The following is a 20,429-nucleotide window of genomic DNA, read 5'->3' on the forward strand; positions in this document are numbered from 1 at the left end:
ATCTGTGGCTCTTGAAGACAGTCAAACTGTATAACGCGTAACGTATAGCCGATACTGTGACCAAAATAAGAGATATCATCGTCAGTCATGTCGTAACACTTGATGGCTGTGCACACAAAGCGTCGCAATCGGCGACAATTATCGGCCACACATCTCAACAATTGGCCATTGATTATGCAGTAGTTGTCGATAATTAATGTGTCAATGTTTGGCAATTTCTTCAGCAAATTGGCCAATAAATCGATGTCAACAGTGAACAGACGCTTATAATCGGGTGATGGGACTAACACTTGACTGACAGTATTATAGCGTTCATTGAACGGGTTTTGGCTTAATATCAACACATTTTGCTTATTGAAGACCAAACGACGGAACTGTTTGGACACACATTCAGTGACCAATTTGTCGGTAATCGGTAGATAACTTAACACTACTTCACACAAATCATCGCCCAATCGGCTGAACGATTGGCGGTCATTATCGGTGTCTACTATGTTGTAATCCATTGATTACAACGAATGCTATAAAACTCGTTTTCAATGCAAATAAGTTTTTTAAAATAAATAACAAGAAATGCAATTAAAAGCGCATTACAGACACTATTTTAAATAAAGATAAAACAAAAAAAATAAAATATTTATTCATTTAGTTTTCAAAAATAACTTTAAAATATATAAACTATAATAATAGCAAATACCGTACTATTTATCACATTAACTAATGTGAAGTCTATTTTAAAATCGTCCTTTAATTTCAAGTTTAAACTAATGTTTTATTAATAAATTTTTGTGTTTTTAAAACAAATGTCATAAAATCATTGATACTGTATATACTGTATAATAAATTTACAGTATTATATAAACATATGACTTGACATATCTTAAACATATATTTTCTTATGAAAATTTATAAATAAATATATCACAAATAGAAATACATATAATTAATTAACATTATATACTTATAATCATTATTTCAATTAATTAATTTAATGTCAATTTAATGTTTTTTCCATTTAATTAATAATAAACAAAAATGTTTAATAAGTTTGATTGTAATGTATGTCAAATATATGTCAAATGTATAAACAATATACAGATTAATATACAGAGACATCGTTTATGTAATTTTATGACAATATTTACAATAATTTTAATTGCAATCAAAGCATGTGTTGAGACAATAATTATTGTAAATAAATAGCGATTATTAATGTTGTAATAAAACACGTGTAATAGTAATCAAACATATAATGAGTGGCAAAGGATTGTCGTTTGAGGTGTTGGTTGAGTGCAACAAAACTCGGGCCCGACTCTCGAAACTGGTTCTCAGGTCACTATCGGACGGCGGTATCGCCGGTCAGGACGTTACGATTGATACGCCGATGTTTATGCCGGTCGGCACTAATGCCACGATTAAGGGACTCTTACCGAAACAGATTGAACGCAACGGCGCCCGACTAATACTAGCCAACACGTATCACGTGGGCAGTCGACCCGGTGTGGACACAGTGGACCGGGCGGGCGGTATTCACGAGTTTATGCGTTGGCGTAACGCCCTTCTGACCGATTCAGGTGGCTTTCAGATGGTATCGCTGAGTAAATTGTCAGAAGTTACCGAAAACGGTGTCTTATTTAGGAGTCCATACGATAAGGAGAGTACCGATGTAACAGACGAGATGCTGTTGACGCCTGAAATGGCCACCGAAATGCAACACAAGATCGGGTCAAATATTATGATGCAATTGGATGACGTGATTAAAACAACACATCCCGACCAACAACGGATGGAAGAGGCATTGCATCGATCGATTCGGTGGTACGATAGGTGTCGACTCACACACGACAAGGCCGTCACCGAAGACCGAACTGGACGCCGAACCAAACAAAATTTGTTTCCTATAATACAGGGCGGACTCAATCCAGAATTTCGACGCCAATCGGTTGATCAAATTGTTGCCAGAGATCCAGTCGGTATAGCTATTGGCGGACTCAGTGGCGGAGAGGCGAAAGAGAAGTTTATTGAGATGGTGTCCGTTAGCACCGAGAGTCTACCACCAAACAAACCGAGGTATTTGATGGGAGTTGGTTTGGCCATCGATATGTTAATGTGTGTGGCTTTCGGTGTCGATCTCTTTGACTGTGTCTTTCCAACCCGAACCGCCCGATTTGGGTGTGCGCTAATTGGTTACGGCAAAGAGCTGAATCTTAGGAGCCCCTCATTGGCCGCTGACTTTGGACCGCTGGACAAGGAGTGCGATTGCAAGGCATGTCTGAACTATACCCGCTCTTACATCCATCACTTGATGCGCGACAAAAATACCGTCGGTTGTCATCTGCTGAGTGAACATAATATCCGATTTCAGATGCGTTTTATGAAACTTATCCGCGACTCCATCAGAGATGGGGTTTTTGAACAATTTATTTGTAATAATCTTAAGTTTCATTTCGGTGATAATAAACACGATTATCCCGAATGGATAACCAAAGCGGTCAATGATTTAAATTTAAATATTTGATAATTTTATTATAATAGCTGTGATATACAATATTATTTGGTCATACATTACATAATATCATGTGTTGCACTATATTAATGCATTGTATCAATTATTAAATGCCCGCCGCCTCCCAACCCTCCCATTATTTCTATCCAAATAGTACCCAGCAATGCCGATACTGTACATTCATATAATGACATCAATGATTATGATTTGTATTTATTAATAATGATTAAGTCATTCAATTTTATTAGTAGTTTTGTTAAAGATTTAAAGAATTTTAAAAATATATATTTTCTATAAATTTATAAGAGATTAAATTACTGTAATACTATACTGATAGTCTATATATGAATAGTCTATACTATAGATAAATTCATAATATTTAAAATATATGAATAAATATTTATAATCATAAAAAATGCTTTAATTATAATATAATTAATGTTTAGGAAATAAAACAAGATTTTTATTGCTATTAGAAAAACACTGTCTGTCATCTCGTTTTTGGCAATCAATAGGAGTTAATGTTTTTCTATCTAAACAAATGTGAATTTCAGCCAAAATAGGTGGTGATTGAGCTTCAGGTGGTCCGCGATTGAGGCTACACTCGAGGCGGACACGACTTTTCAGATGCTTTTCAATGGCATCGTGAAAGTGGTTCACAGAAAATAGCCGATCATTTGACGCCAATATATCTGAACGACTTAACCAATCTTTTAACGGAAATGAATCATATAGTGATAGTGTTGTATTGAAGTATAAGAATTGATTGGCCAGTGATGGCGATCGGCGGCCACACGAGCCGTGTTTAGTCCACTCGTGTCGCCAAAATGAGTCGTGTCGGGCGTCGTCTCTCAGACTCATCCATTTGGCCAATAGTTGATCTCTAAGCGGGTCTAATAAACTTGGATTGTATGGATTTCGGGTGCAACAGAACTGTGCCGGTGGCTCACCATAAACCTGACGCTGCGGCCAAAGACCGTGTATTTGCCATCGATTATGATTTGCGTGACGATTACAGCGCTGTTGTTGCAGACAATAACTGGTTGGCCACTGAAGTGCTAGTATTATATAATCAATACTATAGTCAATAGAGCACTCGGGGCCATGACTTTCGCGACCCCTTACGATGTCAGGATGCGGACCATTAGCTCTTGGGAATGGTTGACATAAATTTTGATTAAAACTAATCAAAAATATTATACCAATAGATATTATAGATGTAATTATATTATTGCGCATAGTTTTAATAAAATTTATATACTCTATATATTTTTATTGATAATTTCTAATTAACTGTATTTTATATAAAAATATTTAAATTAAAACAATATATCGTTGAAATATTTTGACTATTATTAAGTTAATACTATTCTAAACACGAGTGATATTTTCAAATAATTTGAAAATAATTTATTTATTTCAATATTTTGAATAAAGTTAGAGATGATGTCAATTTCTATAATAAATTACACAGGATTTCTAATACATCCCTTTCCTCACTGAAACGTGTAGTTATTTAGCAAGGACAATTAATATACCTTATACAGTATATTGTGCGAAACATTGATATAAATATTTATATATATATATTAAAATTTTTGAGTTATAAATTTATACAGAATTTAATCACGATTTTTTCTTTAGCTAAGTGTCTACAAAAAAAAGTTGATTTAATTTTATTATACTTTATACTGTATTTCAAATTTTAAATTATAATCAATACAGTACTATATATTCAAAATTAATAAATTCAAAAATTATATATCTGCTAATTATTGATAGCTTTGAGTAATATTAATTATTATATTTTAAAAAATAGATGTTAACGTTTAAAATTATATACTGTATAAGTGATATTATAATATGATAGTACTCTTTTTAAAAAATATTGTATAAATTAAAAAAAATATTTATAGCTTTAATAGCAACTGATTTTTAAGTACTTCAATAATTGTCTTAATATAAATAATATATTTTATACTTTTTGAATTACCCAATTTTATACTACAGTATAAATTTAATACATTATATTAACAATTTCATGATATTAAGTGCTAATAAAAAAATTTAATTTATTGCAGTTAAAAATATACAATATTTGAAAAACACTATCGATTTTTCTTTATTCATATTATCGTATATTTATATTATCCTATTATCATGTTAGTATAGTTTGATTACATACTGTAAGGTTACTACCGGTACTATAGTATTGAAAAAATGCATATTTTATTAGAAATTTATCAGAGAAATGATTGAAATAATTAATTTAAATCAATATTAATACTTTTAACTCTCTATAAATATAAATCTATAAATTAATGCAAAAATTTTTAACATAAACAATACTTAAATTAAAATTTTTGAATATTTAATAAACATATTTTATACTCTAAATGTTTAACAAAAAAGTGTTTCATACTTAATGTTTACTATTCATTTCTATCACATAAGTTATAAATTATGTTATTTATTTAATTATTTGAAAATTAGTGTTTATTAACTAATAGAAAAAAATCTAAAATATTTGTTTATAATTATCTTAAATCTCAATTTCAAAGAAAAATAATGTGTTTATAAAAATTAAAATAAGAATAAATATTAAATTAATTATCTGAAAATCAAAATTTATTTATTAAGTTTTCAGTATTTTTTAAAGAAAAAATGCATATTTTATTGACAATACATTACAATGATGTCATTATAATAAATATTTACACTATTGAATCATAGTATTGAACATAATATCGGTTGGTAGAGCTCTTTAAGGAATCAAAAATCCCGAATAGTGATGGTAGCTCAGACCCCCCTGAGTCTACCCATACCACCCACATAGCTGTCCGACCTCCGCAATTCGAGATATTCGACTTTAAAGTCGAAAATTATTTTTGACGTTATTTATGAATATGACATACTATCGATGTATTTTTCAATACTAATTATGATTATGAAAACTAAATCACATTATGTCAAACATTTTTCGAGATATTGGACTTTAAAGTCGAAAAAATAAAAATTCCGCATGATGTCTAAATGGCAATCGAAGTGCTTTTCGATTAAAAAACTCAGCAAGTGGTATATATGATCCACCAAAAATTGTTAGAATAATGTTTTTGTCTACTAACTTTTTTAAACTTAATCTAATTATTAAAAATTTTATTAATTACATTATAAATAATTTATAAACTTAATTTTAATACATTTATTTTATTATATAAACATATTATTTATTACATTTAAAAATACTTACAATGGAACGTTTTTCCCTGATGCGCCCCTTTTTGACCATGGTATATTATAAATTATAGAAAATATATCTAATTTATAATAAATAATAAAATTAGCACCTAATGGGCGGGTTTAAGTGGGCTAAGTGGGTTTTAAAGTTTTAGATAATAATATATTTAAAATATAAAGTGCTATTTTCAACATAGCCTGTGTGGCCGAATGGTAGAGTGTACGCTTTAAAACCTATAGTACCAGAGTTCGAATCCTTGTTTTCATATTGTATTTTTTGATTATATTTTTTATATTTTTTAATTTTTTAAAATAAAAACACAACTAATAACATAATTAGCTTATTATTATTATTTTTACATCAAAAACATTAAATAAACAAATTTAATATATTGAAAACAAATTAATTATTTTATGTAAATTATATTAACATAAATTATTGTACTAAAAATGTATTTCATTAATGTTTTTGATGCAAAAAAAWTAATAATGAGTTAATTATGTTATTAGTTGTGTTTTTATTTAAAAAAATTAAAAAATATAAAAAATATAATCAAAAAATACAATATGAAAACAAGGATTCGAACTCTGGTACTATAGGTTTTAAAGCGTACACTCTACCATTCGGCCACACAGGCTATGTTGAAAATAGCACTTTATATTTTAAATATATTATTATCTAAATCTTTAAAACCCCCTTAGCCCCCTTAAACCCGCCCATTAGGTGCTAATATTATTATTTATTTTAAATTAGATATATTATCTATAATTTATAATATACCATGGTCAAAAAGGGGCGCATCAGGGAAAAACGTTCCATTGTTAGAATATAATTCTTAATTTTATTATATTAAAACTAATTTTTAAGTCATAATTAGTAACTTTAGATATATGTGGCTAAAATTTTTTTTTTATTCAATAAAATATTTGCTTAAATATATGAAAATATGTGGTTATATTTGCTTAAAATAGTAAAAAATGTGCTTATAATTGCTTTGAAAAGTCAAAATATGTGATTATATAGATTATTAAAATTATTAAAAATTATATATTAATTAATAAAATTAATTTTGTGTTACAATTTATGATAAAGTGATATTTTATATTTTTATTATTTAAACTTAAAAAACGCATAAATTAAAAATATTTAGCTTTTAAAATGTTTGTATAAATTTAAATTAATCTAAATAACATTTTCACTCCTATTGTCTTTTAGTAAACACTAGAAAATAACATAAAACATTTCATTATTTTTTTTATTTGTTTACAAAAATTAACAAATAGTTTCATTGATAAAATAATACTATTTTTAAAAAATTAAACAAATAATACATACAAAAATACATAAAAAAAATGCAATTCAACTATTATTTTACAGTTATATGCGAAATATGTGATAATATGTGATAGTATTTGATAATATGTGACTACCTTTCAAAATGTGTTTATGTGACTAAAACTTTTGCTATAATTATTGGTTTTTAATCAATCGTTTATATATCTAATTATTTTGTTAATATCTTTAATCACTAAAAATATAAGTTATATGTGAAATAAATGCTCTAGTCATAATCAAATTATATTTAATTTTTAATAAATAATAAATTTATACAAATGTATTTTTTAAATTTAATATTTAAAATTAAAATAATTCTAATTATTATTTAAGATGCTTAAATTATTTTGTCACAAATATATATTTTGACTTTAAAGTCGAATATCTCAAAAACTATATAACAATGATCCTGACTATTATATAAATCAGTTAATAGAAAATAATATAATTAGTGATCGGAAAAACTGTTTGATATATATATATTAATAATAAATAACCTCAAAAGAAATTGATTAAGTCGAATATCTCGAAAACTATGTGACAATGAATTTTAATGAATTTTAAAAATGAATTTTAATATTTATAATTAGTATTAGAAATTGCATAAATAATATATCTCATATTCATAAATATTTTTTTTGACTTAAAAGTCGAATCTCGAAAACTATTTGACATAATGTGATTTAGTTTTTATAATCATAATTAGTATTGAAAAATACATAGAAAGTGTGTATCATATTCATAAATAACGTCAAAAATAATTTTCGACTTTAAAGTCGAATATCTCGAATTGCGGAGGTCGGACAGCTATGTGGGTAGTATGGGGAGACTCAGGGGGGTCTGAGCTACCATCACTATTCGGGATTTTTGATTCCTTAAATCACTCTATCAGCCCATAATATCAATATATTAAATTATCTTTTATATTATATATCAATATATCAATATAAAAAATAATAAAATTGTATTGTAATTATTTTAATTACTTGTAATATGAAGATTAAAATCAATTATTTATTTTTGGTAGTGATTTTATTTAAAGATTTTATATTATATTATCATAATATAGATATTATATTATATAACCAATTTTATATTAAATAATTATAATGTCAATATATTTATTAATAATTATAAATTGAAATTTCAAAAATAGGTTTATTTATATAATTTTACATTAAATTCTGTTTATGTAATTACAGTATAGTCTACTGTATAGTATTTTTATATGATTTGCGCACAAAAATACAGCATTTTTAAGTCATGAAAATAATCTTTAAATAAGTAGAAAATACAGAAAATACTTTTAAATAATATATTTATAATAATAATAAATTATTAATACTTTAAAGATTGATATGAGTATGATATGGGTATAAATGATTTAATACTTGATTTAAGGTTAATAAATATTATGGCATCACATGCATATAAATAAAGCAAATAATAAAAAAATAATACAATGTAAATACTTAATATATATCACAATAAATTTTACAATTTTATCACATAAGTTAATATATTGATGCAATACTTTAGAATAATATAATATTAAAATCATTATCAATAAGCGATAATTAATTTACATATTTGATGCCTTCAATAGAGAGATCGTTTAAATTTATGTCTCAAATATTTGACATAATAATACATGAAATATAATATCAAAACGAGTGAAAATATATTTATCAAAATTATAAAAACTAAAGGCATTGTTCGGTAACATATCCATCGATATAACCTTTTGTATGACCAGATTTTGGTAATTTGTTGAGCCGTCGGACAGCCGGCCAATGCGATCACTTTGTCCAGTGTCCGCACGTCATCGCATTCGTGACAACTGCCGAAATGCAGGTCACTGTTCATATGTCGAGAAATGTTTGCTTTTTCGGCAATAATTCCAGTTATAAACGAGTCTTCGATGTCCAGTATAGGACCGGTATAGTGATGGTCAATGGTCGCCAAAAGTTTGCGGCTCACATTGTTGGTCATTGCATATACCGATCCGTATGTATACCAAGGATAGTATTCAGGACTATATGTGTTGTATGGACGGTACCATTGATGGCCAAACACACGGTTAGGCTTTTCGTATACTTTGAAGCCACTGATACCTGCTTTGAATGTGCGATACTTTTGTAGTAAATAATTGGGATTAATGATGACATCGTCGTCACTCTTGATGACCAAATCACTATTTGTACAGTAGTTGTCAATCCATCGAAATATTGATATCATTTTAAGTGTTAGATTATAATAACTATCAATAAAACCGATTTGTATGATATCTTCATAAGTGTCTGACTCCCACTTTAATAAATTATTATCAATGGGATCAATGTTAAGACCAATTACAAAATATACACTAATATTAAGTTGTTTTGCGTCTGCCATCCATGTCTTGCGGATAGCATCCCGACGTTCATAGTATACATCATTAACTGTTGCGGACGACAGTATAAATATGGAGATATGTGACACCTGTGACGACCCGTCATCAGAGCACGGCTTAGGATTGATTACCACTTCTTTGGTTGATTCAACTTCTTCTTTGGTATTATAATACTTGCGTTCAGTGAGTGATTGCAATGTCTCAGTTGTAATCAGATATATAATAATTATTAATTCACATAAAAGGCATTTATTAATTGGTAAATACATTAGAAAATAGTGTCTTTAACTTAATGATAGTAATTATTATATACCGGTATATATAGTACTGTATTAATATAATCTGTATATAAATTTATTAGACATACAAACTATAGTATTATGTAAACTATTTGAATGCACTTATTTTGGACAATCATTTTTTATGATTACGGTAAGTGACAAAAATATATGACAAATATATTACTTAAATTGATAAATAAAGCACAATATGATTGTAAGTTAACTTTTATTATCAATTGTTTGAATAGTCATCAATATATTGATGCTGTATATACTATATACTATATAGTATATACAATATAATCTTGTATATGATAATTTAATTAGCTAACATATTTGTTTAATCATGTTTAATATAATACTTTATATAAACAAGATTTTTGGTTTTGACAATAATTGTATTTTTTAAAATATGTTATACAATATATAATATAAAGTACAGTATATACACTACATTTGGTTATTATATTTGAATAATATTACATTAATCTTGATAATATAATACATTTATCATTTTTTCATATAAATTATATAATAAAGTTTATAATACATAATATTATTATAAAAGGTAACTTAGCAGCAAATATGAACTTTTTTTGTTATTAATACATATTTTGTTATTATTATTATTATAGTACTGTATTATATTTTAGGTGTACAAACAAATATCCAATTAATTTAAGTATTGTTTATTAACGACAGTATATACTAAACAAAAAACAACAAATTGACAATAATGTATCTTTATATTAATACATCAATATGATAGGTATGGGTATTATTATAGGAGATATTGTTAATAATAAGTTATTGTTGTTGTTATTATTATTACTAACATTACATTCAATAGTAGACACCATATATGATAAACAATCCTTATATCCACTCAAATACACTCATTATTGTAAAGTATACTCAATATAAAGCTTATTATAGTATTATACCGTATATATTGAAAGTATGGGATTCAATGTGAGACCCATTGGTTTGACTTAAATTGTTTGACATTTAGACACAATCTTTTAGTTGTTAATTATTAAACAAAAATAATATATTTATATAATAAAGTTAATTCATTTGAAAATATTTGACAATTATTTCAATATTAATTATGTCTATTTAATGAAACATTTTTTAATCAATGATTTCATAAAACTAATTAGTTAGATATTATTTTTGCCATAAAAATATTACATTAAATACAGTATAATAACTGTTTATTAAAATATAATTATTATTTCATATTATTAATGCAATATTTAAGTATAGCTTTAATGATTTTTGCATAAAATTAAATATTGATTTTTTTGTGATATAATAAATTTTCTGCGTTAATGTTTTAATGTAATAAAAATTACAATATTAAATAATACCAGTACAAAATATTGAGATAAATTTATAATAAATATAAAATTTAACATTTAAAACTAATTAAAACATTACAAATCATTAAATCTAATAATAAAAAACTTTTTAACGACTTGACTTGACATTTATAAGTATTAAAACAACACGATATTAATATACTGTTAATAATACGGTTTATTTGAAACGTAATTATATTTTATTAAAAATTATTTTTTGTCAACTTTGTATTTATATAAATGTTTAAAAATATGCTTTAAACTAATTTAGATATTATAAAAACATATAAATTGTTATGTATAAATATTAAGAAAAATCTATATAAAATTATATTTAGTATTTACTAATGTTTATGTTATAAGTATTTATCGATAGTTAAAACAATATTTATTAAGTAAATTGATGTTATTTATAATATTTATTTTTAAAAGATTAGTAATATTATGTAAATTATTATTATATGAATATATCAATATTTTATCATAATACACAAATTTTCTTATATAAGTAGTAGTGGGATAAGGCTAGCATCCACTAATAACAGCAGAGTATTCATAGCCTAGGGTTTGGCTTATATTAACAAAATCCTAGGCTATGAATACTCTGCTGTTAGGGATTAGGGCTATAAAATAAAAATATTTGGGGGGGATGAAAAGGGTTAGTTTTTGGGTAGGGGAGGGAAATATTTTAGAATAATAAAAATAAGGGAGAGGGTAATAAAAGGGTTAAATGGTATAACACACAAACACATACATACTACACATATAATAAAAATATATAACACACACCTACATATACACACACATACATATATATATATAAATAATAAAAATAAATTACAAAATAAACACACAATATATACATACAGTACAGACACATACAAACATATATATATATATATATATATAAAACAACTAACAAACAAAACAAATACATACAACATATACAACATATACAACATATACAGCATATACAACATACAACATATACAATACATACAACATATATACAACATATATACAATAAAAACAAAACATATACATAACAAATACCAAACCTATACAAAACATATATAACACTACACACACACACACACACACACTAATATATACAACATATACAACACATACACAGACACACACAAACATATCCAACAACCCATACAATATATATATATATATATATATAAAACATATACAGCATATACAACACACACACACACACACACACACACACATACATACATACAAAACAAACACAAAACATATACAAAACATACAAAACTTACACAAAACAAATACAAAATATATACAAAATATATGCAACAAATAGATAGCACAACACACACACACACAAAATAAATAGTAAAAATAGTTATAAAACTAAAATATTTGGGTGGGGGAAAAAAGGGTTAGTTTTCAGGGGGGAGGGAAATTAAATTTATAAAATAGGGAGAGGGTAATAAAAGGGTTGAATATAACACACACACACACAACACAAACACACACAGACACACATACAGACACACAACACACACACACACACACACACACAAACACATATAAATCAATATAATACAAATAATTGGCATATAAACCAAATACAACTTATACATACACACATACATAAATACATACATACATACATACATACATACATACATACATACATACATACATACATACATACATACATACATACATACATACATACATACATACATACATACATACATACATACATACATACATACATACATACATACATACATACATACATACATACATACATACATACATACATACATACATAAATACATACATACATACATACATACATACATACATACATACATACATACATACATACATACATACATACATACATACATACATACATACATACATACATACATACATACATACATACATACATACATACATACAAAAACAATTACAATTAACATATAGATGACACATACACTAACACACATACATACAAATAAACACAAACAAAACACATACAAAATACATACAAAATAAATATCATACATACAAACATACACACACACGCACACATAAATAATCAAAAACACTTACACATATACAAACACATACAAAAAATAAAAATATTAATAAATAAAAAACTAAAATTAATTAAAATAAATAAAATAAATAAAATAAAAATATAAATGAGAATAAAAATAAATTATAAAATAAAATAAAATAAAAAAAATTATAAATTAAAATAAAATAATAAAAATACAAATACAAACTGTTTTGCCGTAAAAGACAGGCCTTGAGGGGTATATATACAAAAGTGCAATAAAACTTTCAGCGCGCGTCTCACACACTACCCTCTTAACTCTCTCGCATGGTATCCTACACTACTACTACTACTACTACAACAACTACAGAGTCTACGGTAATATATAATAATGGTAATAATAATAATAATAATAATAAATCTACAATGAGAGAGAGGGATAAAAAAGTGTGTGAGACGTGCCTTTTGCAGAAATAAACAAAATTTTTGTTATATATATATAAATATATATTGTATATAAAATAAATATATTTAAAAATAAATAAATTAAATATTTTTTTAAAAAGTTTTATTCAAATATATGTAAATAAAATACAAAATAATAATATAATAAAAAAATTATAAAAATAATAATACATTAAAAAAATATTTAAAAATTTTAAAAATTAATAAAATAAAATAAAATTAATTAAAATAAGGTTCAATTTGCTGAGATCTCTGTAAAACAAAAAAATTACCACAATCAGAGACACTCACAGAAAATGAATAATCCCCTATAATAGGTATGTTATTTAACGTGTTGAACGTATGATACCCCATTGGCTTCAAGTCGATTGGTCCATTATTTTCGAAATGGATACTTGGAGATCCATTGGAGCCATAGTTGCCATCATCTGAAGCATAGCCAGAGTCAATCGATTGATTTTGTTGGTCACCAAAAATGCTGTCTTCCATAGGATCCAATGGTTCAAAGGGCGGTGGTGGTGGAAAGTCGTTGACTGGTGTTGATGCTTGAGGGGAAAACTCTTCACCTGAATATGGTCCGTACATCGGGTCTTTCTCTTCGTCCAAATCGTAGTACGATGTTGATGGCGATGGTTGGGGTAAGTATGGATCATTTTGATGATCACGAATGTTGTCCAGCATATTGTTGGCAGTCTGTAACATTCCATTAAGTTGATTGAGGCATCGGACGGTGAAGTTTTCGGATTCCCATTGGTCGTCGACGTCCTCAAGTAAATCATTAGCATCGGATTTAATTGTCAAATCCATTGGTTCTGTAATTTAAAGAAAATAAAAAAAACATTAGTAATTATTAATACAATTATAATATATTTAAAACTTACCATTATTAATATCTATGTTGTCATCAAAGCTGTCGTCAATGAATGGGATGCATTCAGTTCTTAAATGTTTCATAATTTTTAAATTAACAATTACAGCAAAACTACAAATAAACAAATAAAAGTGATGTGAACTATAAGACGACTGGAAAACAACTGTTAACGTGTTATTTGTTTACAGCCATTATATAGAAAATTTTAACACTATTAATGCTACAGCTAGTATATTTAGTATTAACTTTTGTTTTATTATAGTTGAAATACTTTTAGTTGTTTTTATGATTGTAAAGATGCTTGTACTATTAATGTTACAGTTAGTATATTTAGTATTAGCTTTTGTTTTATTATAGTTGAAATACTTTTAGTTATTTTTATGATTGTAAAGATGTTTGTACTATTAATGCTACAGTTAGTATGTTTAGTATTAGCTTTTGTTTTATAATAGTTGAAATACTTTTAGTTATTTTTATGATTGTAAAGATGTTTGTACTATTAATGTTACAGTTAGTTTATTTAGTATTAGTTTATGGTTTATTATAGTTTAAATACTTTTAGTTGTTTTTATTATTGTAGAGATGTTTGTACTATTAATGTTACAGTTAGTATATTTAGAATTAGGTTTTGTTTTATTATAGTTGAAATAATTTTAGTTATTTTTATGATTGTAAAGATGTTTGTACTATTAATGCTACAGTTAGTATGTATAGTATTAGCTTTTGTTTTATTATAGTTGAAATACTTTTAGTTATTTTTATTGTAGAGATGTTTGTACTATTAATGCTACAGTTAGTATATTTAATATTAGTTTTTGTTTTATTATAGTTAAAATGCATTAAAGATGTTGTGTTAACGTTTGTTTTATTATACTTAGTAAGAAAGTAAGGATAGCAATAACATTAGTTAAATATTATATATTTAAGTTATTTTTATTGCATTTAAATTTGTTTAAGTAAATGTCTATATTTTATTTTATTATACTTTTAGTTGTTTTAATTTCGGTAAACATTTATTATAGCAAAGAGTATGAAAATGTTAGCATTAGTTATATAGTATATATTTAAGTTATTTTTATTGTTTTTTAAAATGCTTTAAAGTAAATTTCAAATGAAAAAATCTATGTTATATTTTGACATATAATAAATTTAAGTATAATAAAATTAAGATCAATGTCGGTATATTTTTGTTAAATTTGTATAAATAGAGAGACTGTTCAACAGTTATTTTCATTCAGTTTTGAGAAGTCAACTCAAACGTTATGCTTTATTTTAAAGTATTTTTATAAAGTAAAAATTGCTTATTTTCATAGTGTCGCCGCTCAACTCAACCGTCCACTATTGTATCATCTGTTAATCGAAATTTCTGGTCATCCATCTGAAATATCATCTGACAACTTAAGTTCAATACTTAACGACGACTTGGGCGATATACTCTGGGATTTTGCTCGATTGAGAGGGGACCAACAGCGAGAGTTCACCATTGAAGAAGCTCGTACTGTCATCCTTGGACACATGGCCCACCAAAATGGTTTCGATGTCGTTGGCTATCAAACCGTACCTGGAGACGATCCGCGTTTAAATAGAAGACGAACCGGGGGGCCAGCAAATGAGCCGGAAGAACTTAGAAGCCCCCCCCAAATTGGCCGAGAGAGAATTATTGGCAACACCTTATTGGCTTCAAAACTTGAGTGTTCAATATGCTCATATATGATTGTGCAGCCAGTACAGGTATTATTTAATATAAAAATAAATATTTTATTTAATTGAAACTAAATTTTTTTATTAATATTAGCTTAAACCATGTGGCCATTTGTTTTGTTTGACTTGCTTAAACAATTGGATACGTAGTAAAAGCGTTGGGCTGGAAATACCCGTAGAAGTCAGTTGTCCTCTCTGTCGGACTAATTTTAACATCTGGACCGACAAAATATTTTCTTATTTATGGAATGAAATTCTTGGTTCGTTTGAAGTAAAATGCATTAATGCAGAAAATGGTTGTGATTACAAGTCATCAATACTGGACATTACAAATCACGAAACAAACTGCCCCCTCGAAACAGGAGCTTATGTTACATGTAATCTTTGCATGGAAGACTACTTAGCTGAAGAAAAAGCTCTACACAATTGCATCACAGAGTTGTCAACTGTGACATATTCATTAGAGGTAATATTTTATTATTAATTATATAAATTTTTTACTTATAATTATTATTTTTATAGAAAAAGCTGGTTAAACAAAATGAAATGTTACTTTCTACTCTTCGACGCATAACATTATTGACTGAAGGAATGCAAAAAGTATTGCGGTCTCATCTTGGCCTTCAAAATCGCGTTGTTATTTTAGAAAAAGTGATCGCAGGGACAAAACGCTCTGCAGACGAAATCAGTGAAACCGAAAATCAAGCAAATAAACGAATAGATTCTGGCACTCAGACAGGAGACATTGATAAAATCGAACTAAACATCGAAATTGCAACAACTGATGACGAAAACGACTTGGAAGTGCTTAATTAGTCTTTATTTTATTAACAATTTAAAATCATATTTAATCAATTATTTTTAATTATTTTTAACCACTATTATTATATATTTTTTTACACATTATCCAATCTTTAATTTAATTAACTTTTATAATTACAATTTATTATTTTTACCATTATTATATTTATTTTGAACATTAAATACTTATTTTATACTTTTTTTAAAAAAATATATTGTTTTATTTTTATATTTTTATTATATAAATACTATTTTAATAACATTTTAGTATTTAATCATTTAATAATTATTTTTAAAAAATTTAATTGTAACTTTTTTTAAAAAAAATAAATAAATTTATTTAAAAAAAACATTGTGTTCTATTATATTTATTTTATCTTTTATAAATTATTAATTAATTTAATTATGAATAACCAACTTTGGCGGGAAAATTTAATTATTAGATCGGTTTTAAATGGTATTTTAAATGAAATTACTACTAATCAATCTGGTCAAGGTAGTAGTAGTAGTAGTAATAGTGATAATAATAATAATAATAATAATCAAGTGATATTTGAATGGCAACGTATTTCACAATCAAGTGTTCGTCAAAGTATTAGGTTTAGAAGAACTGAGAAATCGTATCAATACAACATTAAACATAATTTTGGTACATTTGAAGATTTATTTCAAATAGAAAATAATATTGATAATTTTTATGAATTATTTATCAACGAACAACTTCAGTCAGCCGGAGATAGCGATGTTTTTAGTGTTAGTATTGAACATTCAGCTCTTACGCGTCATTTGTTTATACCGCCAACAAGTAAGTTAAATTTTAATAAACAGGCCTTATTTAATGCCATATTTGAGGTATCCCAAAGTAATACAACGTTTTTATTAGACGGTAAAATAAAGTTAACTATTAATATTACAAAATCAATTAATGGAAGAGGTAGATGTGTAGCACCCATTACTATAATTAGTAAAGAATTCCGCGATAAAAATGTATTTTTAATTAATAATAATGATAACTTTTGCGCTTTACATGCAATAATAGTCTGTATTAATAAATTTAAATCTAAAGAAAATAAATATAATTGGCAATGTATTCAAAGAGATACTAATAAAGAACGAACAGCTCAAGTGATTAATTTAGTTAAATTATGTAATTTTGAAAATAAAACTAGTATTACACTAAATGACTTTCCATTAATTCAAAGTAAAATTAATTATCAGATTATTGTTATTGATGATAAAATCAGAAATAATAGATTGTTTGTAGGTGATAACATAAATTTACCTAAAATATATTTACGCTACAAAGAAACAGAAACTATAAAACATTTTGATTCCATATTGCATATAAAATCGTATATGGGCTGCCATTATTATTGTGAGTATTGTCATAAAGCTTATTCTCATCCATATACACATAATTGTAATAACATATGTGATTTGTGTTTTTCATTTCCTAAATGTAGACTATTAGAAAAGATTAATTGTAATAAATGTAATATAAATTTTAATAATAATAAATGTTTTGAAAATCATATAACAGGTAAGAATCCTGTTTGTAGGAACATTAAAAAATGTTTAAAGTGTTTAGTGACTTATAATGGATTAAATCATTTATGCGATAGTCATAAATGCAAAGTTTGTAATGAAATATTTAAATTGGAAAATCATTATTGTTATTTAAAAACAGAAAATTTAAATAAAATTAAAGAATCAGATAAAAAAAACAAAATAATAGTTGCATTTGATATCGAATGTCAACAAAACAAATTTAATGACTTATTTGAACATAAACCTGACTTATTAATTTCAAACACTGTGTGTGATATATGTTGGAACGAATCAACTCAAAATAAAACAATTATTTGTGATGTTTGTGGTGTTTTTAATAACGTGTTTTTTGGTTTAAATTGTATAGAAGAATTTGGAAATTATTTATATTCTAAATTAGCTTTGAATGCAGAAATAAATAAGTGTTATATTTATGTATTTGCACACAACGCTAAAGGTTATGATAATCATTTCATTTTAAATGATTTATTTAAACGAAATTTTATTAATCCTACTGTAATCATGAATGGAAATAAGATCTTAAAAGCAGAAGTCGGAAATATAAAATTTTTAGATTCATTACTGTTGTTTCAACAACCTTTGTCAACATTACCAAAAGCGTTCGGATTTGAAAATATAGTTGTTAAAGGCTTTTTTCCACATAATTTCCATACAAATAATAACATTAATTATGTAGGAAAGCTACCAGATAAAATCTATTTTGGTAATGATTATATGAAACCAACACAATTAAATGAGTTTAACAAATGGTATGACGAGTCTTTTCAATTATTTAATATAAATAACAATTACAATTTAAAATATGAATTAATTAAATACTGTAACAATGATGTATTAATATTATTAAAATGTCTGCAAGCCTTTCGTCAAACTTTTAAAAATATTACAAATATTGACCCAATCACCAGATGTTTTACATTAGCATCAATTGGATTAGAGTTTTTTAAAAGTACTATTTTACCTAAAAATACTATAGGTGTTACTCCTATTAAAGGTTATCGGAAAGGAACTTTTTCAAAGATAGCTAATGCATGGTTAGACTATCAGCAGTTTATTAATAAAATTAGTTTAGATAGAGAAATTAAAATAAATAACTATTATGTAGATGGATTTAATAAGAAAAGTAATACTATATACGAATACAACGGTTGTTATTTTCATTGTCATACTTGTATTTTTAAAGATAAAAGAGATGACAAATGCATAAAAACTAATAATGAAAATGTATTATGTAGTCCTAATGAGATTTATAATAAAACTTTAGAGAGAAAAATTGAATTAAATTTAAAAAGAAAATTTAATTTTATAGAAGAATGGGACTGTACACTGGTTAAAAAAAGAAAAGAGGATAAAACAATGGATAAATATATAGAAAAACGTTTAAAATATTATAGAAAGCAAAATCTTTATGGCGGTGTTAATATAAGAGAAAGTTTTTGTGGTGGTAGAACAAATAACATTAAATTTTATTGTGATGTAACTAATGATATTAATTCAAAAATTCTATATTATGACTTCCGGTCACTATATCCCAGTGTTTTAAAATACAAATATTTCCCTGTAGGACATCCAATTGTTATATCAGAAAATTTTGATTATACATTAAAGTCATATTTTGGGTTTGTTAAATGTATTGTCGAAGCACCAACAGATTTACGTATGCCAGTCTTGCCTATGAAAATTAATAATAAATTAATATTTCCTTTATGTTTTTTATGTGCGAAAGAAAAAAATAGTCTAAATTGTACTCATAAATTAGAAGAAAGATATCTAATCAATACATGGTCTACAATAGAATTAAATTATGCAATAAGTATAGGTTATAAAATTATTGATATTATAGAAGTTTATAATTATGA

General features: G+C 25.8%; 2 protein-coding genes across 2 annotated transcripts; one reads left to right on the forward strand and one right to left on the reverse strand.

The window, feature by feature from the left end:
- The first annotated feature begins 1,149 nt into the window (after window positions 1-1,149).
- LOC128962908 (queuine tRNA-ribosyltransferase catalytic subunit 1-like) lies at window positions 1,150-2,689 on the forward strand. The gene has a single exon (XM_054309314.1). The coding sequence runs from the start codon at window positions 1,253-1,255 to the stop codon at window positions 2,516-2,518; it is 1,266 nt and encodes a 421-aa protein (XP_054165289.1). The 5' UTR covers window positions 1,150-1,252; the 3' UTR covers window positions 2,519-2,689.
- Window positions 2,690-2,941: 252 nt separating this feature from the next.
- LOC128962364 (ribonuclease Oy-like) lies at window positions 2,942-3,703 on the reverse strand. Its single transcript, XM_054308737.1, has one exon. It carries the CDS (start codon window positions 3,365-3,367, stop codon window positions 2,942-2,944), a length of 426 nt encoding a protein of 141 aa, XP_054164712.1. The 5' UTR covers window positions 3,368-3,703.
- Between the last annotated feature and the right edge of the window lie 16,726 nt (window positions 3,704-20,429).

Source organism: Oppia nitens, unplaced genomic scaffold, assembly GCF_028296485.1.
Source record: "Oppia nitens isolate AA-2021 unplaced genomic scaffold, nextdenovo-longstitch-racon4-pilon3 scaffold6_pilon_pilon_pilon, whole genome shotgun sequence".
NCBI lineage: Eukaryota > Metazoa > Arthropoda > Arachnida > Sarcoptiformes > Oppiidae > Oppia > Oppia nitens.